The 27,864-nt window shown below is 39.1% G+C and overlaps 2 protein-coding genes across 2 annotated transcripts; both read left to right on the forward strand.

Moving 5' to 3' along the window:
- lrrc53 (leucine rich repeat containing 53) lies at nucleotides 1–8,787 on the forward strand. Its single transcript, XM_049479012.1, has 5 exons — nucleotides 1–32; nucleotides 1,082–1,272; nucleotides 3,730–4,548; nucleotides 6,123–6,554; nucleotides 7,397–8,787. Exons 1-5 carry the CDS (start codon nucleotides 1–3, stop codon nucleotides 8,782–8,784), a joined length of 2,862 nt encoding a protein of 953 aa, XP_049334969.1. The 3' UTR covers nucleotides 8,785–8,787.
- Nucleotides 8,788–12,795: 4,008 nt separating this feature from the next.
- On the forward strand, nucleotides 12,796–27,676 carry fam151a (family with sequence similarity 151 member A). The gene is made up of 8 exons (XM_022678611.2): nucleotides 12,796–13,078; nucleotides 14,417–14,566; nucleotides 16,021–16,170; nucleotides 19,465–19,624; nucleotides 21,864–22,088; nucleotides 23,229–23,365; nucleotides 24,880–25,014; nucleotides 26,824–27,676. The coding sequence occupies exons 1-8, from the start codon at nucleotides 12,871–12,873 to the stop codon at nucleotides 27,468–27,470; spliced, it is 1,812 nt and encodes a 603-aa protein (XP_022534332.2). The 5' UTR covers nucleotides 12,796–12,870; the 3' UTR covers nucleotides 27,471–27,676.
- The last annotated feature ends 188 nt before the right edge of the window (nucleotides 27,677–27,864 follow it).

Raw genomic sequence — 27,864 nt, forward strand, 5'->3', positions numbered from 1 at the left:
ATGGAGCAGCCTTCAGTAACAAACCATGAGAAGTAAGTATTTCTGGTGTTATTCGATTAAAACAATTAATCGCGATTAATCACACTTGTTCTTCTTGAGACTTCTTGGATAATTAACTGCAAATAAAAGAATGACTGTAATTTTTGCACAGTGGAATTACATTCATATTAGTGGTGTCAATAATTGTACAGTAATAATCGCAACAATGTTCTGTGATTAATTGTGATTAATCACACTTGTTCTTATGACTCAAGCTTGTAATAGCGGTTATTGAAATGAATGTAATGAATGAGTGTAAGATTGGCAAAAATTTTATGTATAGTAGTGGTGTCAATCTCTAAAAAACTGTATTACTTACAACAATATTCTGTGATTAATCATGATTAATCGCACTTGTTCTTCTTGAGACTTAAGAAGTGTTGCATAGTGGATATTGAAATGAAAACAAATTAAAGGAAAATTTGTTTTAATTGCAACAATATTCTGCGATTAATCATGATTAATCACACTTGTTCTTCTTGAGACTGGATATTTATATGAGTGGATATTTAACTGTAAATATTAAAGTGAATGGCAAAATGGAATTCATATTTATATTAGTGGTGTCAATCGCTTAAAAATAACTATTAATCATAACAATATTCTGTGATTAATCGGGATTAATCATGATTAATCGCACTTGTTCTTCTTGAGACTTAAGCATTTAATAGTGAACATTTAACTGTAAAGAAAGTAATAAATGTGAGATTTCGCTAAATTTAATCATATTGATTTTAGTCATGTCTATCCCTTTACAAATAACTGTATTAATAATAACAATGTTTGGTGATTATTCACATTAAAATCATGAATAAAAAGTTTAAATGCTCGTACTTAATAGTATGATTTAAGTTTAACATAGAGCAAATGTGTGTAAGCTTATAATGCTAAATAATATCGCTAATGCATCATCAGGCTGCGTAAACATAGTGTATTGTGATTAATGTGGTTTCTATATTAACTGCATGTATTAACGTGTTAAAATCGACAGCACTAGTAATTATATGTCCTGATGATTATGGTGTGTTCTGCTGTCCGTTAGTCATCAGGACATCAGGAGGTGTAAGATTAACCACTGTCTGAAACCAGGCCACACCCTCTCACCTTTCTCAGGTGTTCTCCTGACGCTGACGCTGTTTCTCACGCTAGTTCAGTTTTCCTCGCCGTGTCCAGCTTCCTGTATCGTCTGCTCTGAAGACGCCATCATCTGCAATAAGCTCTCCAACATTGTAGGTGAGGAAAATATAGTAACACTTTCTATGAATGTCATCTTTAATAGACACTATAAGCACATTCATAACATATTATAATGCATTCATAAAGCATTATAAACATGGCTATAAATATTTATACAAATGCATAACCCATTATAGCCATGTTTGTTAAGCATTATGACCTGTGATCATAATACATTATAAGCTGTGCTTATAATATATGTGTTAAAATAGTATATCTCTATCATTAATAATCTAGTCCTAAAATGAAAGTCTGGCACTTCACTTAGAGCGCACACAGACCTGTTATAATACATTATAATTGACTATAACTAATATTATATTCAAGACAAGAATAATTTATGAGAGGTTAAAAATATATTTATAGGATTATTGAGGGTGTGTTTATAAGTTAGAAGCTTTTTTAGTCGTGATACAGTCTGCACACTGGACTGAGTTTCTTGGTATTGACGTATAACATGTTATAAACACAGCTATTAATGCATTATAATCACAGTTCATGATGCATAATAAACATGGCTATGATGAATTATACATTTTTATAAATATGTATAGCCGTGTTTATAATGCCTTATGAATGCATTATAATGTGTTATGAGTATGTTTATAGAGTCTTATAGAGATGACATTCATAGAGAGTGTTACCGAAAATATTATTAAATAACTGCAAATATTCCTAAATGTTAAAGGTCTAGAGAAAAAAGCAACAAGTCATTACAGAAAATCACTGCCACCCCAAATCAGAAGACATTGGAACAATATGAAAAATTGTACATATATATATACAAAATATATATGTAAAATTATATTTGGGGTATTCCACCGAATGGGTGCCATTTGATTGTTGTAGCTCATCCAAATGAAACTTATTTTTAACTCTGAATTAAATAAAACATATATTTAACTATTTAAAACACATGCTGGTCAATCTCAGGCAGCTTAACTTAATTTTTTACAAGATTTCTAATCTGAGTATGATAAAAATTTTTCTCAGTCCTGTTACCAAAACGTATGTGGCATTTTAAAAGCATGTTCAAAAGTAAGTTCACTAATTCCTTTGATTTTCTCTAAAGAAAGTCTTTGTTTTAAAGAAATGGTCGATTGCATGTTCAAATAATTGATATTATGACAAAAAAAAAACTCCTGTTACTGGAACTCAATCCTGTTACTTTTTATGTTTTGAGTAACAGGACTGAAAGTAACAGGACTGAGTTTTTAAATGGCGGCTATGCTAACAGCATGAGGACACAGAGCACATTCTAGTGATTTTCTCAAAATTAGTATTTTTAAAATAAACGAATAAGATGTAAGAATTAATTTAGGTAACAGGACTGAGTGTTGAGATTGAGCTAATCCTCAGTCATCGTTACAATAAGATCAAATATACAGAAAAACTAATGAAGAAACTTAATTTTTGATCTTCCCTTGATCTTCAGAACCAGAACCAGCTGATGTCACTTCCTGTTGTAGATGTGACTTCCTGTTGTAGAATGTTCCAGATTTTTCAGATGATCAGGGTAATGTGTTACGGTAACAGGACTGAGAAAATCCCAGGGACACAACTATATATGTGTATTTTAACTTAAATATTATGGATTTATTTTTGAAGCACAGATGGGATTTGGAGTCACACAGCAATGCAAAAAATGACATCTCTGAAGAATTTTAATAAATATATTTCATGGTAAAGTTTATAGTTAGAGTAGGGACAGGTAACAAAATGATTTTAATGACATATCTTACTTTTGCAATTAGGTCAAAGCACAAGACAATATGATTAATAATAAAATGTAATTTAAAGTTATTTTGTGTGCACATTTATACATGTTATTTCCTGGGGATGGAAATGCATCCATTCGGTGGAATATCCCATTTATAATACATTATAAATGCATTATAATGTATTATGAGTTTCTTTATAGTCTTATAGGCCTGATGCTTGTAGAAAGTGTTCTCGAATAAGTACAAAATGACAAATATGAACAAAAAGTAAATAGAAAATTGGTCCCTCAAAAAATGGATTGTACATGAATGTGAACCTGCAGGAATGTGCTCACTCACAAGATAACACCTCAACTTACAGGAACATACAGGCCCATACAGACAGACCTTTGGCACATTTGGTGTGTCAGTACGGTTCTCTGATGCAGCATTAATGAATAAAAGTACATTGATATCTTAGAACAACATATGTTGTCCTCAAGAAAGCATCTTATCCAGGGGCGTCCATGCATTTTTCATCAAGACAATGTAAAACCACATGCTGCACACATTATTATAAATGCATGGAAGTGCAAGGAGAGGATACAGTTACAGGTTCCACTTCCTACTGTCTGGAATCATCAAATAATTGCAAGAAACCTTATATTTTCCATTCTGTCCCAATCTTTTTGATTTGTAGATGATAAATGCCAAGAAACTTGTCCTTACACTGCTCTTCTTCTACCCTCTACAGAAGCTCCAGACTCAACCAAGGCCTTGATGCTGACCGGCGGACTGATCGACACCGTGAGCAGCATCGTCTTCTCAAGCTCCTCCAACATGAGCGTCCTGGCGCTTAGCAACAACCTCATCACTACCATCCATTACAACGCTTTCCAAAACCTCACTGCGCTCAGAACGCTAATGCTGGACCACAACCTCATCTCCACCCAGGCCCTAAACATGTCCACCTTCTCCTGGCTCCGTCAGCTGGAGACGCTCCACCTGGGGAACAACGCTCTGAGGGACATCAGCGGCTCCTGGTTTCAGAACGCCGGGGCTTTGAGAACGCTGCTACTGGAGGGGAACCTAATCACCAGCATCGACTCGTCTACGTTTGCGTCTTCTGACCTCAGAAACCTGGAGATCTTGGATTTGTCGGACAATCTCGTTGCATATTTGGGCAGGAACAGCTTCCGGAGTCTTCCGCGACTGAGGAGTCTGGATCTGTCGCGCAACAAACTGCAGAATGCGCCCGATGCGTTCTCCTACCTCACCTGGCTGTCGATGCTAAACCTGGACTATAACCGTTGGAACTGTACCTGTCAGCTAAGGGAGCTAGCGTCGTTCCTCAGCAGCTACGTCCAGTCTCCGGACAGGGTGCTGTACAACGGCCAGCGGTTAGCATGCACGAGTTCTGACAACCCAGCAGTGCAGACGGTGCTGGAGCTAACCGATGCTAACTGTGTAGCTGCTAACAGCAACATCACAGTGACGGCCGTCGCTAAGGGTTCGATCACTCCTCGGCGCTACGTCAGGGACATCGCCGTCACTGCTGCCTGTTCCTTTCTGGGTGAGTGTTTAGTAGTCTACGATAAGACGTAAAGCGCTATCTTACACCCCGAAAAGTAGTCTAATTTCACGACTTCTATGTGCCTCGTTTAAATAGCGACAGTGCTTCTATATATATTTACGCTGATGGGCATGGTGGTTTAGAAGTGAGGTGTGTTCAGTGTTAATTTTGTTGACTGGGCTTCCGGGGCTTTAGCCCCGAATAATGTTCCAGTAGCCCTGAATCGTTTCGCTCAGCTGTATTATTAACGAAGAGAAAGGCCGCTGGCCGTGTGTGAATAGAAAATCTCTTAACACCAATCACGAAGCCAGTTCAAGGATAAAGTTCCGCCTTTCAGGAAAAAGAAACAGCCAATCAGCTCGCTGGTTTTGAGGAGCGCGGTGGGCTGTTGGGGAACCAACCCCTTCCCGACCTGATTTCTAGAACAAAATTGTAAATGTAAAATATTTACAGTCACATACCTACAATAAAAATATAAAAATATTTATATATTTTACATTCAAACATTAATAATATTACATATTACTGGTTGTTTAATGTTTAATTTTGTATAAGTGTATAGTTAATAATTCAAGGGAACTGATGAAAAAGCATTTACATTTACACCCTTTACTAAATTGATTGTATTTTTAGTCAACTATATTCTTATGATATTTAGTCGACTGAAACTAGACTAAAACTAAAAACATTTCAGATGACAAAATTATGACTAAAATTAAATGCCATTTTGTCACAAGACTATGACTAAAACTAAATCAAAATTTGTTGTCAAAATTAACACTATGTGTGTTCAGGTAAATGTCTGGTGTATTGCTATCTCTATCTTGATAACATAAAACACAGGTGCACCACTGACCGAATACAACCTAGACAGATGTCAACAGTCAGACTTTCATTGCTATCTTGGCAAAGCAGGTGCACAGCGCATACACCCTCGTTTGTTACACACATATTGATACACAGCAGTGCACAAACAGCAGTGCACAAACATTGTAACTGAATGTACAAGTGTGACAAGCATTGGACACGTCCAGGGAGCTGCGCCGTTAAAATAGCAATCCTCCAAAGTCAGAACTAACAGAATTGTACAAGCGTGAACTCCTCTGCTGGGAGGTGTTGTACATGTCTAGGTAGCTGCACCATTAAAATAGCAATCCTCCAAAGTCAGAGCTCACCTGACTGTTTCATTACAATAGCAACGACACACCAACATGCCTTAAATCCAGCTGCACTGTGCACCATTGTCTGCTTGCCTAACCCAACTAACAGAATGTACAAGCGTGAACAAGCAGGTCAGATTGCTCTGATGAGAAGCATTAGACACATCCAGGTAGCTGCGCTGTTAAAATAGCAATCTGTCAAAGTTCATGGCCAACTGTCTCAATCTCATCTTATATCCAGGCTATAGAAGCTCCAACAGGGTCTAAACTAGAGTATCCTTTCAATTATAGAACAGTTTTCCCCAGCAAACGTATTAATTATTACACATTTAAAGCTTCATTTCATAACAACTATTAGAGTTTCTGCAAATGACGGCTTTATTTTATGGAGTTTATATCGCAACTGTGTTTCAGGTGGTGTTGGGATTACGCTTGGCATCTTTGCGTTGGCTTACAGGAGTCTTGGTAAGAGATTTAGACTTTTAAAAGACAAGAACGACGCTGAGGAACGTTGCAGCCAGGCTTCTGTCCAATGGGAAGTCTCTGAGGGTAAGGAGGCTCTGTCCATGGCCTGTTCACTCCATAACAGTAATTACAGAGGTCATCAACCCTGGACCAAAGACAACAACGGAGACACAACGGAGAACCAGTTCATCTGCCACAACTGCAGCTCAACAACACTCGGCACAGGCTACCAGGAGGGCGGGAAAAGGGGAGGAGCTTTATTACAGGGAGCCAATCACATGGGGATACAGTATAACAGGAGGCAAAGCTGGTCAGCACCTGTGGAAAGTGACCGGTGGAAAGAAACCAAAGACGATGCTGTGCAACAGTCCAGAATTAAAGGTAACCAAGATCTTCTGCATCTTTGGGTGCTTTCAAACTTTCCTTGTTTAAGGTTTGGACCTTCTGATTGGTCCATACCAAATCAGCAAGTGTCAAAGGTGCCAAAGACCAAAGTTTGGTCCGAACAAAAGTGGTACCTTCAGTCTAGATCAACTAAACCATGATCTGGTTCGTCTATGGTGTGAAAACACCTTTTTTAGATGGTTTGGAAGGTTTTTTGGGTCCATCAGCAGCCGGAGTCTGAGAGAGAGAGAGAGAGAGAGAGTACAGTAGGTCATGCTGCTTCTCCATCAGCAGCCAGAGTCTGAGTGAGAGAGAGAGAGAGTACAGTAGGTCATGCTGCTTCTCCATCAGCAGCCAGAGTCTGAGAAAGAGAGAGAGAGAGAGAGTACAGTAGGTTATGTAGTTTCTCCCTCAGCAGCTGGAGTCAGAGAGAGAGTACAGTAGGTTATGCTGTTTGTCCATCAGCAGCCGGAGTCCGAGAGAGAGAGAGAGAGAGAGAGAGAGTACAGTAGGCCATGCTGCTTCTCCATCAGCAGCCGGAGTCCGAGAGAAAGAGAGAGAGAGAGAGAGAGAGAGAGAGAGAGAGAGAGAGTACAGTAGGTCATGCTGTTTGTCCATCAGCAGCCGGAGTCCGAGAGAGAGAGAGAGAGTGTACAGTAGGTCATGCTGCTTCTCCATCAGCAGCTGGAGTCCGAGAGAGAGAGAGAGAGAGAGAGAGAGAGAGTACAGTAGGTCATGCTTAGCTAAAATAAGCCCTCACATTATTTTGACATTTCTCTATTACATTTCTGTCAAGTAATTCAAGTAAGTTCTTCTAAAAATTGTTTTCTAATTTACAGATATTAGAGCTCAAAGATGTGTTGAAAGAGGAAACGTCAGTCCGAACAGGCAACGTCTTCATCTTCCTGCTCAAGAGAACGTTCAAGGTGGAGTTTCGACCGACATGGCAACCATGAGAATGCAGCAGTTAGCTCTTCGGCGGCAAATATCAGTTTCCCAGAGACAAACGTTTACACCTAAGGACCAGATCCATCAGAGAACTCAAGGGAATCATATTAATAACATCTCGATTTTGAAGCAGCATCATGAGGAATACGGCGGTTTACCGGTTTATCAAACCATTAATTGCTTGCACTGCCATCAGACTTATGAATACAGGCAAGCTGAGCATGAAAACCAGGATACTTTGTTCATAAATCATAATGAAGGTGGTCTACCAGGCGAGAAGAAGGTATCTGAGACGGTTCTGTTCAGAGACAGCTTAAATTACCAGTCTACCACAGAAAACCAAGGTCGAGAACAAAGAAGCGTTACGTTTGACTTGTCGGGGTCCTTGAAGAACACCTTTTTTGTACCTGATAATAAAAACAAGGACGACGAGGCGCCTTATAGATTCAACAAGATCAAAATGTCCAAAGCTCCAGATCTGAAAAACAACCTTAAATCAGGGAAAACGTCCACCAAATTACACAATTCTAGCGAACGCAAGCTGAGAAAAACCTCGAAAAGCCATAAACCTTCAACCCAGTTGAGCCGAAAATTGAAGGTCAAGCTAAATCTGAACCCTCTTCGGCGAAATCGGATTCACTCCATTTCCAGTCATGAGGAGAACGATGCAGATCAGACGCAAGTCAAGAGTAAAAAAGGTAAAAATCTGAAATCTAAGAAAGATAAATCAAGCAAGAAGTCTGGAAGTAATGGAAGAAAGGATGCAAAGGGGTCCGAAAACTCTGACGACAGCGATAATGAAAATGAAAATGAAAACGAAGAAGAGATTAAAGAAGAAGAAGAAGAAGAAAATAACAAGAGCAAAAACAAATCATCTAAACGAAAAGCATCAAAGAAAAACGATGAAAAACCAAAAAGAATCGATAAAAAGGACGATAGCAACATTTTAAACTATCAAAATGACGCCAACGTTCCAGCCAATGGAGAAAATCAAGCCGATGCTAATGCTAACAGCTCTGAAACTCAAGGTTCAGATCTTTCAACAGCAATGGCACCAAACACAGACCCAAACCTGCCAATAGGCACAATGGAACCAACCAACGATCCACAGGAAGTTCCAGGGGAAAGTTCTACCGCGTCCCCAACGTCCACAGCGCCCTCTGTTGTCCAGGAGTATCTGTCGTCTGGTGACGGCTCCCCAAAGAGGAGGATTAGACTGATAATACCTGAGAAACCCACCAGCAGACCTCAGACTGCACTGGAGAAGAAGATCAGATAGCAGTACTGCTTTTTTACTAGTTAATTTTTACTAGTTAAAGTTCATACTGTGTTGCTTTGAAATATGCACATAGATTGCAAGCAAGACTAACTACATGTAGACTATTTAATGTATTTTTCAATGGTGAAAAAATTACCACCTGCAAAAAAAAAAGTTTAGTATTCGTCAAAATGTTTCATTTTGGGCAAAAAGATTAATTTCATTGCATCCGTAAGTAATATACAGTAAAATGTGATGTTTGGCATCTGGTGCAGATCTGTCTACTAAAATTTGTATTAATTTACTGATTGAATTGTGTTTCTGCCATTATCAGTGTGTGTGGCTGCCTGTAGGCATGTTTCTGTTCTCCTGTGTGCGAGGATGACAGGGGTGGGGCATCTCCCTTGGGAGGGGTTATGCAGAGAGGGTGGGCACCACTCTGGATCTGCCATCTGGGAGACACACAGCTGGGTTGGTGGCCTTTGGGCTGTTTGAGCTCTGTGGGTGGATGGTTTTAGCTCTCCTAGTCTTGTTAAAGACTGTAAGTAAGTGGCAAGCCTGTTCAATAAAGGAGCTGTTGAGCATTCAGCATGAGTCTCACGGGTCCTCCTTCCTCTTCCACGCCACAATATTTTAAATATACTCATAATTTAAATCTGAATATTGTGAGAAAATCATGATGAATGGCTCAATAATTGCAAATAAATCCTTCTACAATGACTTCCACTGAAGGTTAATACCTTTTTTCTTTCTCCTGTATGCTTAGTAATTTGATGATACACATTTTTTTACATACCAGCCACAATGAAATGTATTTACTTCTTACTCTTACACTTTTTACTCTTATTTTTCGTTTGTTTTGGGTTGTTTTGGGAAATTGTGCATTTAATTCAGAGGGATTTAATGTTGTGGGAGTGCTATTCACCCTCCTACAAGGTGCCTTGTTACCCCATACCCAGTTTATTCAAATAATTGAGTTAAAGATTCTGAGAAAATAGGATCTGTTTGGTTGTAAAAACTCTGCAAGTTAAAATAGTTCCATTGCTGCTCTGTTTGTAGCTGTGCTGTTTGGCTTGTAAGTGCTGCATCGTTGCTAGGTTACCTGTAAGGTACCTACAAGGTGCCTTGTTACCCCATACCCAGTTTATTAAAAGATTTTGAGTTAAAGATTTTGAGAAAATAGGATCTGTTTGGTTATAAACACTTCACCAGTTAAAATAGTTCCATTGCTGCTCTGTTTGTAACTGCTCTATTTGGTTTGTAAGCGCTGCATCGTTGCTAGGTTACCTGTATGTGGTGGAGTAATACATGGAGAGCTTCGGTTACACAGTGCATTACCGGCTGATAACGGCACTCATAGAACGCCTCTTAGCCAATCACAATACAGGGTCAAAACTAACTGTGCCATTATGTACAGTATAAATCATACTCTGGTTTTGTTTTACACTTTTTTTCTTTGATGTTCATGTGTCTACGGTAAGACAGACGCTCTTCAAATGGAGAAAGTTCAGCACAGTTACTCTCTCTAGGCATGGTAAAATCCTGTAAAGATGACTGTAAGAGCACAGCGCAGAATGAGGAGTCAATGAGGTGAGGAAGAATCCTAGAGTGTCAGCTGAAGACCTCAACAGCATTAAACAAGAATGGAGTTCATGGGAGGACATCACTGAGGAAGCACTGCTATTTTTTTTCTTTTACATGATGTCACGTACGAAGGGGCTCCGTACGTTCCTAGGTGGTTGCTATGGAAATGTGTGCCTTTTCTGAAGAAAATGTTAGTGTATTTGATGGTTGCTAAGATGTTGTTGGGTGGTTGCTAAGTTGTTAGTATGCTATAGCTGTTGGTTGCTGAGGTGTTGCTATTCAGTTGCTGAGGTGTTGGTAAAGTGTGGCTATACTGTATTTTAGATGTTGGTTGCCAAGACGTTGTGAGGTGGTTGCTAAGGTGTTAGTATGCTATAGCTGTTGGTTGCTGAGGTGTTGCTATTCAGTTGCTGAGGTGTTGGTAAAGTGTGGCTATACTGTATTTTAGATATTGGTTGCCAAGATGATGTTAGGTGGTTGCTAGGGTGTTAGTATGATATAGCTGTTGGTTGCTGAGGTGTTGGTAAAGTGTGGCTATACTGTATTTCAGATATTGCTTGCCAAGAGGTTGCTAGGTGGTTGTTATGGAAATGTGTGCATTTCTTAAAGAAAATGTTTGTATTGGTTGGTGTAGTTGTTGGTTGTTAAGGTGTTGATATGTTACATATGTTGGTTGCTGAGGTGTTGGTAAAATGTGGCTATTATTTAGATATTGGTTGCCAAGACGTTGTTAGGTGGTTGCTATGGTGTTAGTATGCTATAGCTGTTGGTTGCTGAGGTGTTGCTATTCAGTTGCTGAGGTGTTGGTAAAGTGTGGCTATACTGTATTTTAGATGTTGGTTGCCAAGAGGTTGTTAGGTGGTTGCTAAGGTGTTAGTATGATATAGTTGTTGGTTGCTGAGGTGTTGCTATTCAGTTGCTGAGGTGTTGGTAAAGTGTGGCTATACTGTATTTTAGATGTTGGTTGCCAAGACGTTGTGAGGTGGTTGCTAAGGTGTTAGTATGCTATAGCTGTTGGTTGCTGAGGTGTTGCTATTCAGTTGCTGAGGTGTTGGTAAAGTGTGGCTATACTGTATTTTAGATGTTGGTTGCCAAGACGTTGTTAGGTGGTTGCTAAGGTGTTAGTATGCTATAGCTGTTGGTTGCTGAGGTGTTGGTAAAATGTGGCTATACTGTATTTTAGATGTTGGTTGCCAAGACGTTGTTAGGTGGTTGCTAAGGTGTTAGTATGCTACAGCTGTTGGGTGCTGAGATGTTGCTATTCAGTTGCTGAGGTGTTGGTATAGTGTGGCTATACTGTATTTTAGATATTGGTTGCCAAGGCATTGTTAGGTGGTTGCTAAGGTGTTAGTATGCTATAGCTGTTGGTTGCTGAGGTGTTGCTATTCAGTTGCTGAGGTGTTGGTAAAGTGTGGCTATACTGTATTTTAGATGTTGGTTGCCAAGACGTTGCTAGGTGGTTGTTATGGAAATGTGTGCATTTCTTAAAGAAAATGTTTGTATTGGTTGGTGTAGTTGTTGGTTGCTAAGGTGTTGATATGTTACAGCTGTTGGTTGCTGAGGTGTTGGTAAAATGTGGCTATTATTTAGATATTGGTTGCCAAGACGTTGTGAGGTGGTTGCTAAGGTGTTAGTATGCTATAGCTGTTGGTTGCTGAGGTGTTGCTATTCAGTTGCTGAGGTGTTGGTAAAGTGTGGCTATACTGTATTTTAGATGTTGGTTGCCAAGACGTTGTGAGGTGGTTGCTAAGGTGTTAGTATGCTATAGCTGTTGGTTGCTGAGGTGTTGCTATTCAGTTGCTGAGGTGTTGGTAAAGTGTGGCTATACTGTATTTTAGATGTTGGTTGCCAAGAAGTTGTTAGGTGGTTGCTAAGGTGTTAGTATGCTATAGCTGTTGGTTGCTGAGGTGTTTGGTAAAATGTGGCTATACTGTATTTTAGATATTGGTTGCCAAGAGGTTGCTAGGTGGTTGTTATGGAAATGTGTGCCTTTCTTAAAGAAAATGTTTGTATTGGTTAGTGTAGTTGTTGGTTGCAAAGGTGTTGATATGTTACAGCTGTTGGTTGCTGAGGTGTTGGTAAAATGTGGCTATACTGTATACTGTTGGTTGCTAAGAGGTTGCTAGGTGGTTGTTATGGAAATGTTTGTGTTTGTGTTAAATAATTCTATATGTTTTTCTTCATAGTTTGGATGAGTTTAGTATTAATTTACAATCTACAAAGAACATTTTAAAATAAAATAATAAAAAACACTGAATTTAAGGTGGAACTTGTGAGGATGACCTCAATGGCCAAAATTTATAAATCATTTATATTCATGTTTAGATAAGTAAGCACAAAACACTATCTCTCTTCAAAGCTTTCTCTTTATGATCCACTGATAAGATTTACACTTCACGTCACACACACACACACACACACACACACATGTGCATGCACACACACACTTACACACACTCAGAGTATAACAGGACTCACAGTAGAACAAGCAATCAAACCTGAGCGTCCACACCCTTGAGCAGCATGGACGAAAAAGACAAAAGACAAGAAGAACAAAGGAAAAGAAGAAAGGATGAAGAAGAGAATAAAGAGGAGGAGGAGAAGAAGAAGGCTGGAGTGGAGGTTCTGACCCGGCAGCAGATCCTCATGCTGTGTGTCGGGCTCGGTCTGGTTCTGCTGCTGGTGGTCATCACCGTAACCTCAGTGCTGCTGACCGTGAACTCTGACCCAGGTAAACTTCTTTAATCTAACGATACAGTTGCAGGAAAAAGGAAAAAAGTATGTGAATTCTTTGGGATTATACTTGGATTTCTGCATAAACTTGTCATTAAATGTGTTCTGATCTTCATCTGAGTCACAACAATAGACTAACACAGTCTGCTTAAACTTAAACCACACAAAAAATGATATATGTTTGCATGATTTTATTGAACACAACATGTTAACATTCACAGTTCAGAGGGAAAAAAGTGTGTGAACCCCTAGGATAATGACTTTTCACACCAGTTTTGAGTTTGCTGTTCTTAAGAAGCTTGATAACTTGATGTGAATCATGCCTCTCAGCACAAAAGATCAAGCTCTCAGAAGACCTACGTTCAAGAATCGTTGACTTGTAGCATGAAGCTGGAAAGGGTTAGAAAAGTATCTCTAAAAAAGCCTTGATGTTCATGTGTCCACGGTCTACAAGACAGATGCTCTACAAATTCAGAGAAAGTTCAGCACTGTTACTGGAGCTACTCTCTCTAGGCGTAGTAGTGGTTTAAGTCCTGTAAATGTGACTGTAAGAGCACAGCACAGAATGATCAATCAATGAGGTGAGGAAGAATCCTAGAGTGTCAGCTGAAGACTTACAGAAATCTCTGGCACATGCTCACATTTTTGTTGACAAATCTACAATGCTGTCCAAAAAAAACACACATTGCTGCACGTTTGAAGTTTGCAAAAGAGCATCTGGATGTTCCACAGCAGTACTGGATAAATAGACTGGGGACAGGTGAAACCTAAATTGAGTTGTTTGGAAGGAAAACACAAAACGCTATGTGTGGAGAAAAAAATATACGCACAGCACACCATCATCAAAACCTCATCCCAACTATGAAACATGGTGAAGGTAGCATCATGGTTCGGGGCTGCTTTGCTTTGCTTTGTCTCAGGGTCTGGACGAATTGCCGTCATCAACGTACATCAACATTTAAAGACCAATTTATGCAGAAATCTAAGTTTAATCCCAAAGGATTCACATACGTTTTCTTGCAACGGTAAAATATTAAAATCACTGCCAGTTAAAGTAAGTAATCAGACTGGAATAGAACATCTCCAGAACATCAGACGATGAAATGTCTGAAATGTATTTAAAATAGATACAAATTCAGTCGTTCGCTGAAACCACTTCAAAAGATGGTCTGAGACGCATTTAAAACACATAAATCAAAGCATGCAAACTGCTACAGTGCTGCTATGTGTAAACGGCTTTGTGTTTATGATCCTTTAATCATATTGCAGTACTTTTATCATTTTTCTGCAACAATATGAGTTTTAAATAACTAAAAACAACAACTCTAAATCTCAGGAACTCCGGAGACGATGGTGCCTTTTCCTACGGATGGAGACATGCTGGAGTTTCTGGTTCGGAACGGAGAGCTTCAGGAGAAGGACGGACTCTACGCCACGTGGTATCACGCCGCCAACAGCAAAACGGAAATGAACGAAGCCCTAGAAAGCAAGTAGCTCTGTTATAGGTGTTGGTTGCTAAGGTGTTAGTATGCTACAGCTGTTGGTTGCTGAGGTGTTGCTATTTAGTTGCTGAGGTAATGGTAAAGTGTGGCTATACCTTATTTCAGATGTTGGTTGCTAAGATGTTGCTAGGTGGCTGTTATGGTAATGTGTGCCTTTCCTAAAGAAAATGTTAGTGTTGGTTAGTGTAGGTGTGGGTTGCTAGGGTGTTATTATGTGGTTGCTCAGGTGTTAATATGCTATAGCTGTTGGTTGCTAAGGTGTTGCTAAGTGGTTGGTCAAGTTTGTCTGTACTGTATTTTAGATATTGGTTGCTAAGACGTTGCTAGGGGATTATTATGGAAGTGTGTGCCTTTCCTAAAGAAAATGTTAAGTGTTGGTTAGTGTAGGTGTGGGTTGCTAAGGTGTTATTATGTGGTTGCTCAGGTGTTAATATGCTATAGCTGTTGGTTGCTGAGGTGTCGCTAAGTGGTTGGTAAAGTGTGGCTGTACTGTATTTTAGATGTGGGATGCCAAGATGTTGCTAGGGGATTATTATGGAAGTGTGTGCCTTTCCTGAAGAAAATGTCAGTGTTGGTTGGTGTAGGTGTTGCTAAGGTGTTAATATGCTATAGCATGTGGTTGCTGAGGTGTTGCTATTCAGTTGCTAAGGTGTTGATACTATATGTGGTTGCAAATGAGTTGCTGCTGTTGTATAGTTTTTGGTTTAAAATTTTTACTTGGTGGTTGGTATGGTGTTGCTATGGTGAGGATGGTTGCTAAGACATTGCTAGGTGGTTGCCATGGAAATGTGTGCCTTTCATAAAGAAAATATTTGTATTGGTTTGTCAAGATGTTGGTTGCTAAAGTGTTAGAAGGTTGTGAAGGTGTCGATATGCTATAGCTGTTGGTTCCCAAGGTGTTGCTAGGTGGTTGCTATGGAAATGTGTGCCTTTTGTAAAGAAAAATGTTAGCGTTGGTTATTGTAGGTGTTGTATGCTGAGGTGTTGTTAGGTGGTTGCTAAGTTGTTGATATGCTATAGTTGTTGGTTGCTAAGACGTTGCTAGGTGGTTGCTATGGAAATGTGTGCCTTTCGTAAAGAAATTGTTAGCGTTGGTTATTGTAGGTGTTGTAGGCTGAGGTGTTGTTAGGTGATTGCTAAGGTGTTGATATGCTATAGCTGTTGGTTGCTGAGGTGTTTTGCTACTGTATGCTGTTGCTTATGTATTGCGGCTGTTATATAGTTTTTCAGTTTTAATGTGTTACTTGGTGGTTGGTATGGTGTTGCTATGGTGTTGCTATGGTGTGGATGGTATCTAAGGTGAAGCAGTGTGTGATGCTAATACTTCCTTTTTTAAATATTGGATTCCAATACATTCCACCATCAATTCACTAAAACTCTAAATGATGTAATATTTACAGTTTTTATATTTAGATTATTTTAAATATGCGTTTCTCAGGTGGAGTCATGATTCTGGAGGCTGATGTAAACGTTGAAGGCCACAACACCGCCAACGAAACCAACATCCCAATCATGGCCCATCCTCCAGACGTCTACAGCGACAACACCCTGGAGGAGTGGCTCGATGCTGTTCTCAAATCCAAAAAAGGTAAAATATCGGTGATGATAAAGAAGAGTCTCTAGTGAAAAAAGTAGATTAAAGTGTACTAAGCATTATTATGCTATAGTGCACTAAAGTGTTCTTGTAGCCACATTATTATTAATCAGTATATTTAAAGAGTGATAAAATAGAACACATTTTTTTAAACTTATTCTACTTTAATTATGTAAAAATAGTCTTACTTAAATTGTGCTTACTTAAAGTGTACTTAACTGTACTAAAATGTAACTATTTTAAATATACTTTATAAGTAACATTTAAACATTTTTATGTACTACGTTATGTATGTAACCCCATATTAGTGCTGGGCGATATAACGATATCGATTTGTTTCGCGATAATTTTTCCCTCGATGACGATGATAAGCCTGTGCAATAGAATTCGATAAACATTCATTTCCATTTCCGTCTAAGTGGCGCGGCAAACAACGAAAACACAACGTGTAATCAATCCAGAAGACGCTGGAGCAAATTAATAAATAGTTAAGAAAATTGTAATAGTTATTCTCATGCATGCAACAAAAAACCCTAAAGAATAGTGGAGTATGGCCCGACACACGCAAACAACCATAGTGTTTGTACTTTGGGAATAAACGGCCGCACTGTTCAGCACGTTTTAAATAAATTTTAAGTAAATTTTAAGCACTAAATGTAATTAATTCAATTTATATTAGGACCTCGGGGCAGGTGCTGCAAAAATGTGTATGTGGGGCGGGATTAAAGGAAGAGGTTTTTTTGCGGAGCGGTAACAGGACAAAAACACCTTAAGAATGATGTCTAAATGACTTTCCTCTAATCTAATATAATTTAACATGGTTTAAGGATATAAAATAATTTCTAAACAAACGAACTTTTTAATATTGAGCTTATGGCCCAAGTGCAAAAACACAAAATCATTTATCATTTAGATTATCTGCCTGAACGCGAGCCCGAACCCGAGCTTGAACGCCAGCCTGACTCAGGCGCTGCATGAACTCGGGCCGGTCGAGAACACCGCTTTCCTCTCAGATTAGGCGGAAGAAAATGGTCTTTTTTTTAATGTAACAAATCACACTGTGATTTTTGTGATATTTCCCCAATTACAGCTCAGCTGCGCGTTTAAAGCTCAACGCATGAATTAATCGGTGCGCTGTGCGCCGCGCGTGCTCGCGGGGGATTTGACGCGTCTGTCAAGCAAGTTAATGGACCGTTTTGGGGGCAGAGATTAAGAAGTACAGCAGGTACATCTCAGATTTGTAGTTTAATGCTCTACTAAATTACTGGCTTTAAAACTGGCTCATGATATGGTCGGTTCTGGCTGGATTTTTTCCTGCCTACAGGCTGCATTTGACGGAAAGCAGCTCCTCAGTCAGACAACAGTGTCAGCATACAAATCGTGTGCGTTTCCTACAGGACAAACCATTTAAAAGTGCAGATAAACTCATTAAAAAATCACACAGTGTCTGTCTGGCTTAAAATACTTTTAATAAGGTACAGCTTTTAAATTAATAAATCAACATTCATTAAAAATCCGTGAGAAGTTCTGTATGCTAAATGACAAGCTAAGCTAATAAGCTAATAACATTTAATAATAACAGAAAAATAGATATGAATTTGGAAAATAACCAACTAAAGTGAGCTCAAAATACAATAATAAATATAATCTAACGAATTTCAAAATATAAATTAGAAATATTGAACTTCAATATTAAATTCAACTTCAACTACAAAAAACGCAAGGACCGATAGAACATAAGGAACAGAAAAAAATAAATTTGAAATTGGAAAAAAAGTTCAAAATGCTAAAAGAAATAAAACCTAACGAATTTCAGAATATAAAATCTAAATATTGCACTGCAGCAGTACAAAAGCCTAAGTGCTTAAACAAACAAACCAAAAAACAGCCTATCCCAAATCATTTTTTGAGCCCGACCCAGCTGAGGAAAAGGTGGGAAATCTTTTTTTTTCCGGCTGGGTCTTGGAAAACTTTGTGGTGAATTAAAGGGGCCGAGTTGCAATTTTTGTTTTACTTTAATCAGTTTTTAATCCGTCTTTTTAAAAACAAATATTCCAATATTGGCTGCCAATCAGTGCCCAATATTCTGAGCTCAAAAAACGCTATTCGGGCCAGCCCTACTAATCTAATATAATTTAACATGGTTTAAGAATATAAAATAATTTCTAAACAAACGAAATATTTAATATTGAGCTTATAGCCCAAGTTTTTTTTCAGTCATGGAAAATTGGAAAAAATTGGAAAAAAGCCCGAGTTCATGCAGCGCCTGAGTCAGGCTGACGTTCAAGCTCGGGTTCTGGCTCCCGTTCATGATTAATTTGTTTTTTTTAAAAACTAATATTGGAATATTCGCTACCAATTACTGCCAAATATCCGGAGCTCAAAAAATGCTATTCGGGCCAGCCCTAATAATTATGGAGATACAGAAAAAAATATTGTGATAAAACTTCCATCACTCCCTTATTCTCTCACTAATAAAAACAAACCTTTAAGTGTGACACAAAGTGATTTGATTTATATCGTGATACATATCGATATCGACTGATATGGAAAACTATATCGTGATAAGATTTTTTCCCATATCGCCCAGCTCTACCCCATATATATTTCAAATATGCTTACAGTAAAATTATAATAGATTTAATTATTAGAGTATTACAACTGTATCACTATTATTATTATACACCAGGTATATTAGATTAGAAATATACTAAGAATTTATGTTAAATATATGTGATCTATATTTACATTAGTGTACAAATATACATGCCTTTTGCTCCTGTCTTTTGTAAGAAGCACACTTCTAGTATACTTTGTTGTGAATAAAAATATATTTAATCATAATATAATGTACTATAATTTTTGGTGTGTTACAAATGTACTATTTTTAATTGTATAAATGCAGTAATTTAATTTACTTGATGATACATTGCACTTTAAGTGAACTACTGTAACTACTCTTGTTCTCAGTATATTTGTAAATAAGTATTTTAGAAGTATATTGAATTACATTAAACTAAAAGTGTACTTTTAAAGTAGTCTATGTATTTAAAAAAAACACTATATTTTACTTTTTAAAAAGTTATGATCAAATTTTACTTTCAAACATTTGATGAAAGCATAGTATTTATGTGCTTTTAATATATTTTAAGCAAGAACATGAATCTGTTAATATATTAACAGCATATTTAGACATTTCTCAATATGTTTTAAGTACAATTAAGTATATATATTTTTTCACCAGGGAGTAGCATGTTATGTTTTTCTTTTCTCTTCCTCTCTGAACAGGAATAAAACTGGATTTTAAAAGTCTTCAGTCTGTAGGACCTTCACTGGATCTGCTGAGGATCAAGAATCAAACTGGAATTAATCGTCCGGTCTGGATAAATGCTGATATTCTACCCGGCCCAAATGTACCGAACTTCTGGCCGGTCATCAACGCCACTGTGTGAGAGCATCAAACATATTTCACAACCATTACAAGTGTCTTTATATTAAACTTTATTAAAATATTATTTATTAAAATCCTTTAATTTTCCCAAAAATCATCAGTGCGCCTTATAATTCAGTCTATGAATTCTACCAGTCAGGTATTAAGAAGCAGTAAAGTCACTCCGCTGAAGTACGGAGTTACAGTCATATGAAAAAGTTTGGGCACCCCTATTAATCTTAATCATTTTTAGCTGTAAATATTTGGGTGTTTCAGCCATTTCAGTTTGATATATCTAATAACTGATGGACACAGTAATATTTCAGGATTGAAATGAGGTTTATTGTACTAACAGAAAATGTGCAATATGCATTAAACCAAAATTTGACCGGTGCAAAAGTATGGGCACCCTTATCATTTTATTGATTTGAATACTCCTAACTACTTTTTACTGACTTACTGAAGCACAAAATTGGTTTGGTAACCTCATTGAGCTTTGAACTTCATAGCCAGGTGTATCCAATCATGAGAAAAGGTATTTAAGGTGGCCAATTGCAAGTTGTTCTCCTATTTGAATCTCCTCTGAAGAGTGGCATCATGGGCTCATCAAAACAACTCTCAAATGATCTAAAAACAAAGATAGTTCAACATAGTTGTTCAGGGGAAGGATACAAAAAGTTGTCTCAGAGATTTAACCTGTCAGTTTCCACTGTGAGGGACATAGTAAGGAAATGGAAGAGCACAGGGACAGTTCTTGTTAAGCCCAGAAGTGGCAGGCCAAGAAAAATATCAGAAAGGCAGAGAAGAAGAATGGTGAGAACAGTCAAGGACAATCCACAGACCACCTCCAAAGAGCTGCAGCATCATCTTGCTGCAGATGGAGTCACTGTGCATCGGTCAACAATACAGCGCACTTTACGCAAGGAGAAGCTGTATGGGAGAGTGATGCGAAAGAAGCCATTTCTGCAAAAGCACAAAGCACACCTCAGGCGACTCTGTTTGTGGCGTGCTTGCAGAAATGGCTTCTTAAATACCTTTTCTCATGATTGGATACACCTGGCTATGAAGCTCAAAGCTCAATGAGGTTACCAAACCAATTTTGTGCTTCAGTAAGTCAGTAAAAAGTAGTTAGGAGTATTCAAAGCAATAAAATGATAAGGGTGCCCATACTTTTGCACCGGTCAAATTTTGGTTTAATGCATATTGCACATTTTCTGTTAGTTCAATAAACCTCATTTCAATCCTGAAATATTACTGTGTCCATCAGTTATTAGATATATCAAACTGAAATGGCTGATAGCGCCCTGGCCTACAGGAACACTCAGAGTTCCTCAGTGTAGCGCTATCAGGTAGCATTTACTAGCGCTAAGTGCTGCTAACTGCTGCTAAGTGCGCTAAAATACTGGAAATCTAAGCTTACTGTAAGTAAACGGAAGCACATCACTCACTTAAGAATTACAGTTATGTTTCCAGCGGTCTAAGGCTCTGCCACTATGAGCGGGAGGACGCTGGTTCAAACCCCCGGTTATTCAGCTTTGCCATCAGCTGCCGGAGCCCTGAGAGAGCACAACTGGCCTTGCTCTCTCTGGGTGGGTACAGTAGATGGCGCTCTTCTCTCTTCCCTCATGTGGATCAGCACAAGGCTGCGTCTGTGAGCTGATGTATCAGAACCGAGTCGCTGCGCTTTCCTCCGAGCGTTAGCGCTGTGACGCTACTCAGTAATGCTGTTCAAAAATAGGCGGAGTCTGACTTCACATGTATGGGAGGAGGCGTGTGTTAGTGCAAAATTATGGAGAAAATTGGAATTATAAACCTGCTGAATTAGAAGGGAAACATGGCGACACCAGTGTTCCTTACTAGTGTTGTATAATGTGTTTTATAATCCGCTGCACCTTATGTATGAAACTAGGGTAGTGTACCTCCTGGTGAGAGATCAATCAAGATCAAGTTTATGCATTGTCGCAAAATGTTGCTTCACTGTGGTATAATTATAATTAATTTGCATAAAGCTCTCGTCGACAAACCGCACTCTGCTATAAGAAATAAATGGTCACTTATTGCCAATACAATAGGACTCTCTAGAGCAGATAAACATGAACCTGGTGGCACCATCCCTAATGCCAGTCATCATTGGCTTATACACACAATCTACTGGGCAACATATTTCTTGTTTCAACCAACCAGCTTCACTTTTAATAGATGTTAAGAGTGTAAAGCTTGGTGTTGTAATTTCTTATCTGTTCTCTGAATTCTCCAGGTTCTTCGACCTCATTGAGAAGAAGTTTCCAGATGTCACCATCTCTCCCGGCTGGAAGGTTCTTTATTTATCGCTTCTCCCTAATGCGACGTACAGCCGGGCGATGGTGGAGCAGATGTACGACGCCGTCAAACACCTTCCCCAGAAGATCACCTTCCCTGTTCTGGCCGTGATGGGGAAGAACGGATGGCCTCATCTCAGCTGGCTCCTCAGCCAGTCGTCCAGGTACTTCAACACGGCTTATTTCAGTAATTCAGTTCATTATTCAGTTGATTATTTTGGCTTACATCCAATGAAAACCCTAAAAAAAAATCAGTGTCTCAAAAAAAAATAGAATATTATATAAAACCAATTGGTACTTTTGGCAGTACTGTGGGCAGTGTGCCAAGTCCTGCTGGAAAATTAAACCCGCATCTCCATAAAAGTTATCAGTCAGCAGAGGGAAGCATGAAGTGCACACAGTGGACCAACACCAGCAGATATCAGACATGTCTCTCTGATCCAAACCATCACTGATTGGTGGAAACTTCATACTAGACCTCAAGCAGTTTGGACTGTGTGTCTCTCCACTCTTCCTCCAGACTCTGCTCCCTTGATTTACTTTAAACAAAATGTAAAATTTACTGATGATCAGTGATTGGTTGGTTTGGAGAGTCATGTCTGTCATCTGCTGGTGTTGATCCACTGTGATTTATTATCAAGTTCAAAGTCAGTTTCTCTGATTTAGAAACAGAAACAAGAGTTCAGAAAACCTTTGGAATATAATCAAGATGGATGATCACAAGCCATCAAACCAAGCTAAACCCCCCAAAAGCAGTATGTAAGACTGGTGGAGGAGAACATGATAAAAACCAGGGTAATTCCAACAAATATAGTTTTCTCTTAAAACTCTTAAAATAAAAAAATAGTATTTTTGTTTCTAAATAAATATGAACATGATTATTTCTCATTTTTTTGGTAAATAAGTGCCCTAAATGATAGTATATATATATATATATATATTTTTTTTTTTGCTATTTGGGAGAAATGTCATTAGTTTATAGAATAAAACAGCAATGTTCTTTTTCTCAAACGTATACCTATGAATGGTTAAAGCACATAAACCGATCATTTTAAAGTGGCTCTTATTTTTTCCAGAGCTGTATGTTCAAATATTTATAAACACCCATCTAATAATTGCATTTATTTACTGTTAATTTGCCAAAATCTAGTGAAACGCTTTATCGCTCTGGACAGTAGAGACAGTTAATCCAAAAGGATAAAGCTGAAAAAACTATTTCAATACCCTTCATTTAAAAAGTAACAATGAATAAGCAGATGTCCCAATACTTTTTATTCTAAATATATGCTATCGATATGTTGCAGGTTCAGTTTGACGCTGTGGCAGGGGGAGGAGAACCCCACTGTGAACGATCTTCTCTTCATCAGAGATAACAGTAACCCTCAGCGCATCTACTACGATATCAACGAGCTGGTTCTGTCCCAATTCAAAGAGGCATCAAGTGAGTACCAACCAATACCAACCAACACCAACCAACACCAACCCACATTAACCAACATCAACCAACACCAACCAACACCAACCAACGCCAACCCACACCAACCCACACCAACCACCACTAACCAACACCAACCAATACCAACCAATACTAACCAACACCAACCCACATTAACCAATATCAACCAACACCAATCAACACCAGCCAATACCAACCAACGCCAACCAACACCGACCAAAACCAATACCAACCAACACCAACCAACCTCCACCAATACCAACCAACATCCACCAATAAAAACCAATACCAACCAACGCCAACCAACTCCAACCAACATCAACCATCGCCAACCAATACCAACCAACACCAACCAACACCAACCAATACCAACCAACGCCAACCAATACCAACCAATATCAATCAACACCGACCAAAACCAACACCAACCAACACCAACCAATACCAACCTACAACAACCAATACCAACCATCGCCAACCATCGCCAACCAATGCCAACCAACACCAACCAACTCCAACCAACACCAACCATCGCCAACCAATACCAACCAACACCAACCAACACCAACCAACATCTACCAATACCAACCAACACCAACCAACCTCCACCAATACCAACCAACACCGACCAACCTCCACCAATACCAACCAACACCAACCAGCATCCACAAATACCAACCAACATCCACCAATACCAACCAATACCAACCAACGCCAACCAACTCCAACCAACATCAACCATCGCCAACCAATACCAACCAACACCAACCAATACCAACCAACGCCAACCAATACCAATCAACACCAACCAAAACCGACCAAAAGCAACACCAACCAACACCAACCAACCTCCACTAATACCAACCAACATCCACCAATACCAACCAATACCAACCAATACCAATCAACACCGACCAAAACCGACCAAAACCAACACCAACCAACACCAACCAACCTCCACCAATACCAACCAACACCAACCAACCTCCACCAATACCAACCAACACCAACCAGCATCCACAAATACCAACCAACCTCCACCAATACCAACCAACACCAACCAACATCCACCAATACCAACCAACACCAACCAACATCCACCAATACCAACCAACACCAATCAACACCAACCAATACCAATAATACCACTTCCTATAATTACATGAAATCTTTCACTTTCAACAGATTTAATTCTTAAAAAAGCATCATACCTTGAGAAATGACCACACCCGTGTGAGTTGTCAGGTATTTTCTTGTGAATGAGGTTGATTATACACTGGCCGACATGCTCTTGGCAAGGCCACGTGAATTAAGTTGGGAAAAAGTCATAGATATAATGCATTACCACCTACAGTGGACAGCACAGTGGTATAATGGTATAGTGTCCGTGCATACAGACAAAAGACTCTAGCAGAAATCAATCAATCAAATCTACATTCAATGCAGGAATCACAGGACACAAGGTTTTTAACCTAACAATAATTTTATGCATTTTTCAGAACAGAAAAACAGACGCAGGAGGTTTTATCCAGGAGGTGATATAGTAAATTACTTCAAACCTGCAGATGATGTCGGCTTGAACATCCTTTGGGAGACAGTGACCGACAGACCATCCCTGCTGTCTATCCTCAAAGGTATGTCAAATCTGATTTAATACATTATAAACATGCTGAATATAAAATCAAATAAATTGTACTACTTTACTTCACTATTTAATGCTGTTGTAAGTACCGTTATTTGTGACTTTGTGAATTTTAAATTATACCATAGTTAGTTCCAACCCTGCAATGTGATTGGCTGAGAGGCATTCAACAAGTACCGCTATCAGCCGGTAATGTACTCTAACCGAAGCTCTTAATGTATTACTCCGCCACATACAGGTAACCTAGCAACGATGCAGCGCTTACAAGCCAAACAGCGCAGCTACAAACAGAGCAGCAATGGAACTATTTTAACTCGCAGAGTGTTTATAACCAAACTTTAACTCGAAATCTTTCAATAAGCAGCAAAAATAGAAGTGTGGTATAAGCGCAATAATACACTCAAGGCTCATGCTATAACATGTAACGACCGCAGCACAGCAGTGCCAATATTACATGTCATAGCACATTACGGTATACAAATATACTTGAACAGTCAAGACTAGGGGCCCCATCATAAACTCTTCTTATCTTACGCATTTTGAGCCACGCAAGGTGTACTTTTCCCGTCGTTACGATTGCAAAGACTATCTCAGAAACTCTTAATCAAGTTGCACGGTTAATGCCTTGTCTAAAAATCACTAAAATAGGTCTTGTCTTCTTTAGTGTTGCACTTTACATTCAAGATTGTCCAAGAGCGTCCAGGATTTTGGTTGTTTTTCTAAGAAAAACTACATCCCTAAACATGAAATCCAATCATTTTTATGTTAGCATTTCTTATGGAGTTTAAATTGGAGCCTAAAACACTGTGGCCAGAGGATCGCCATTTCGAATCCCAGGCCATGCTTTTTCAGCATCAGCAGCCGGAGTCCGAGAGAGGGCAGTTGGCAATGCTGTTTCTTTTAAGATGGATACAAGAGGCAATGACCCAGTTAACTAACACATTTTTGGATAGTAGAACATTTTCTGAATGTTACAGTTAACGTTCTTGGAACGTTAAATCTAGTAGGTTTGGTTTTCTAAATGTTTTTAGAGCATTTTATCTGGTAACATCGCTGCAGCATCACTTGTGTTAATGTTTTAGTTTTGGGAATGTTACTTTTAACACTTCCGTAATCTTATATATGTGAGAAAACGTTCCAGGAATGTTCTTTAAAGGTTATTAGATTGTATTTCTTTTAATATTACAGGGTAACCTTCTTGGAAACTTTTCAAAATATTGCTAAACGTTCTTATAACATTCCCTGTTGGCTTGGAACCCTTTTTCAATATCTTGTCTATATATATATATATATATACAGGGGTTGGACAATGAAACTGAAACACCTGTCATTTTAGTGTGGGAGGTTTCATGGCTAAATTGGAGCAGCCTGGTGGTCAATCTTCATTAATTGCACATTGCACCAGTAAGAGCAGAGTGTGAAGGTTCAATTAGCAGGGTAAGAGCACAGTCCTGCTCTAAATATTGCAATGCACACAACATTATGGGTGACATACCAGAGTTCAAAAGAGGACAAATTGTTGGTGCACGTCTTGCTGGAGCATCTGTGACCAAGACAGCAAGTCTTTGTGATGTATCAAGAGCCAAGGTATCCAGGGTAATATCAGCATACCACCAAGAAGGGCCAACCACATCCAACAGGATTAACTGTGGACGCTGTAAGAGGAACTCTCCTGTTTTCACCAGAACTGTCCGTCACCACAATAAATTATTGAGGTCTAAAACCAGGTGTTTCAGTTTCATTGTCCAACACCTCTATATATCGTACATATATTTGAAATAACGTAAGTTTTTCTTCGTAGAAAGCCCTGGTGGGATGCTCGAGATTCCAGTAATATCTGGAGTCTCCAGTATGCCAAAGATTCCAGTGGTGGAATCCACCTCCCAGCCAGAGCTGCCGCTCCAAGATTGTCTTCACCTGATTTTATCCTCCCAGAAGTCTTGGGGCATCTACCTGAGGATCAAATCACCAAACCAACTGGCCAACTCCCTCCAGATCCTCCAGCAAGCGTACGCCAACCACCTACTGCACCACCCAACCTGGATCAACATGGACGTGGCCCACGGATCCTTCAACGTCCACGGATACATCAGCGGACAGGAGTTCCTGAAGACCATCGACCTGAACTTTCCGTACGTCACCATCACTCCCAGTTGGCCCAATGAGGTTCTGGATCAAGGGTACACCCCGCAGCTGGTGGACGACATGGTGGAGCTTTTCCGAAGCACCTGGCAGGACGTCTCGCTGCAGGTGGACGCCGATCGTCTGCAGAGGACGGAGGAGGTGCGAAGACTTAGCGAACTTCTTCAACGTGAACCGAGGTTTTCTATTACAGTGGACTTCAGGAGAGCGACTGAAGACTTTGGACGTAAAAGCCAAGAGGGTTTCTTGGCGTCTCTATGGAATGGGAATAAGCAGCGAATCTTTTATAACATGCCGAAAGTTTAATCAGAAGGTGATGTAACTTTTAATGTAATTTTGGCTGGGGAATGCATGATGTCCAAATAATGTGTCCAAATAATTATAGAAACGCCTTTTAAAGAGTTCAGTTGCATGTACAATAGCGTAGCTACTTTGCAAAGTTGAACACATTTCATTGCTGAAGCAGATTACAAATGCATGGCTTGTCTAATGTCTAGTCTCTGTTGTAGAGAAGTATCTGCCAAAAGAATAGGACCCTCTGGGTTGGATAAATAAATATTATAACCTATTAGTTCCACGCCTAATATCATCAAACATGATATCAGACTTGATGATCCATTTAATAATTTTGGGATATGTCGCCGAGTGCAATTAAATCTCAATACAAATACAGCTTGAATAACAGTGTGCCACCTCATGG

This window comes from Astyanax mexicanus, chromosome 4 (assembly GCF_023375975.1).
Source record: "Astyanax mexicanus isolate ESR-SI-001 chromosome 4, AstMex3_surface, whole genome shotgun sequence".
NCBI classification, from domain to species: Eukaryota; Metazoa; Chordata; class Actinopteri; order Characiformes; family Acestrorhamphidae; genus Astyanax; species Astyanax mexicanus.

Excerpts from the sequence above, each read along its gene's own strand:
- lrrc53 (XM_049479012.1), top strand. The coding sequence starts at position 1 with ATGGAGCAGCCTTCAGTAACAAACCATGAGAA. Across the intron at positions 1,273-3,729 it reads TAAGCTCTCCAACATTGTAG|AAGCTCCAGACTCAACCAAG; the intron begins GTGAGGAAAATA and ends TACCCTCTACAG. Across the intron at positions 4,549-6,122 it reads TGCTGCCTGTTCCTTTCTGG|GTGGTGTTGGGATTACGCTT; the intron begins GTGAGTGTTTAG and ends ACTGTGTTTCAG.
- fam151a (XM_022678611.2), top strand. The coding sequence starts at position 12,871 with ATGGACGAAAAAGACAAAAGACAAGAAGAACAAAGGAAAAGAAGAAAG. Across the intron at positions 16,171-19,464 it reads TGTTCTCAAATCCAAAAAAG|GAATAAAACTGGATTTTAAA; the intron begins GTAAAATATCGG and ends CTCTCTGAACAG. Across the intron at positions 23,366-24,879 it reads CCAATTCAAAGAGGCATCAA|AACAGAAAAACAGACGCAGG; the intron begins GTGAGTACCAAC and ends TGCATTTTTCAG.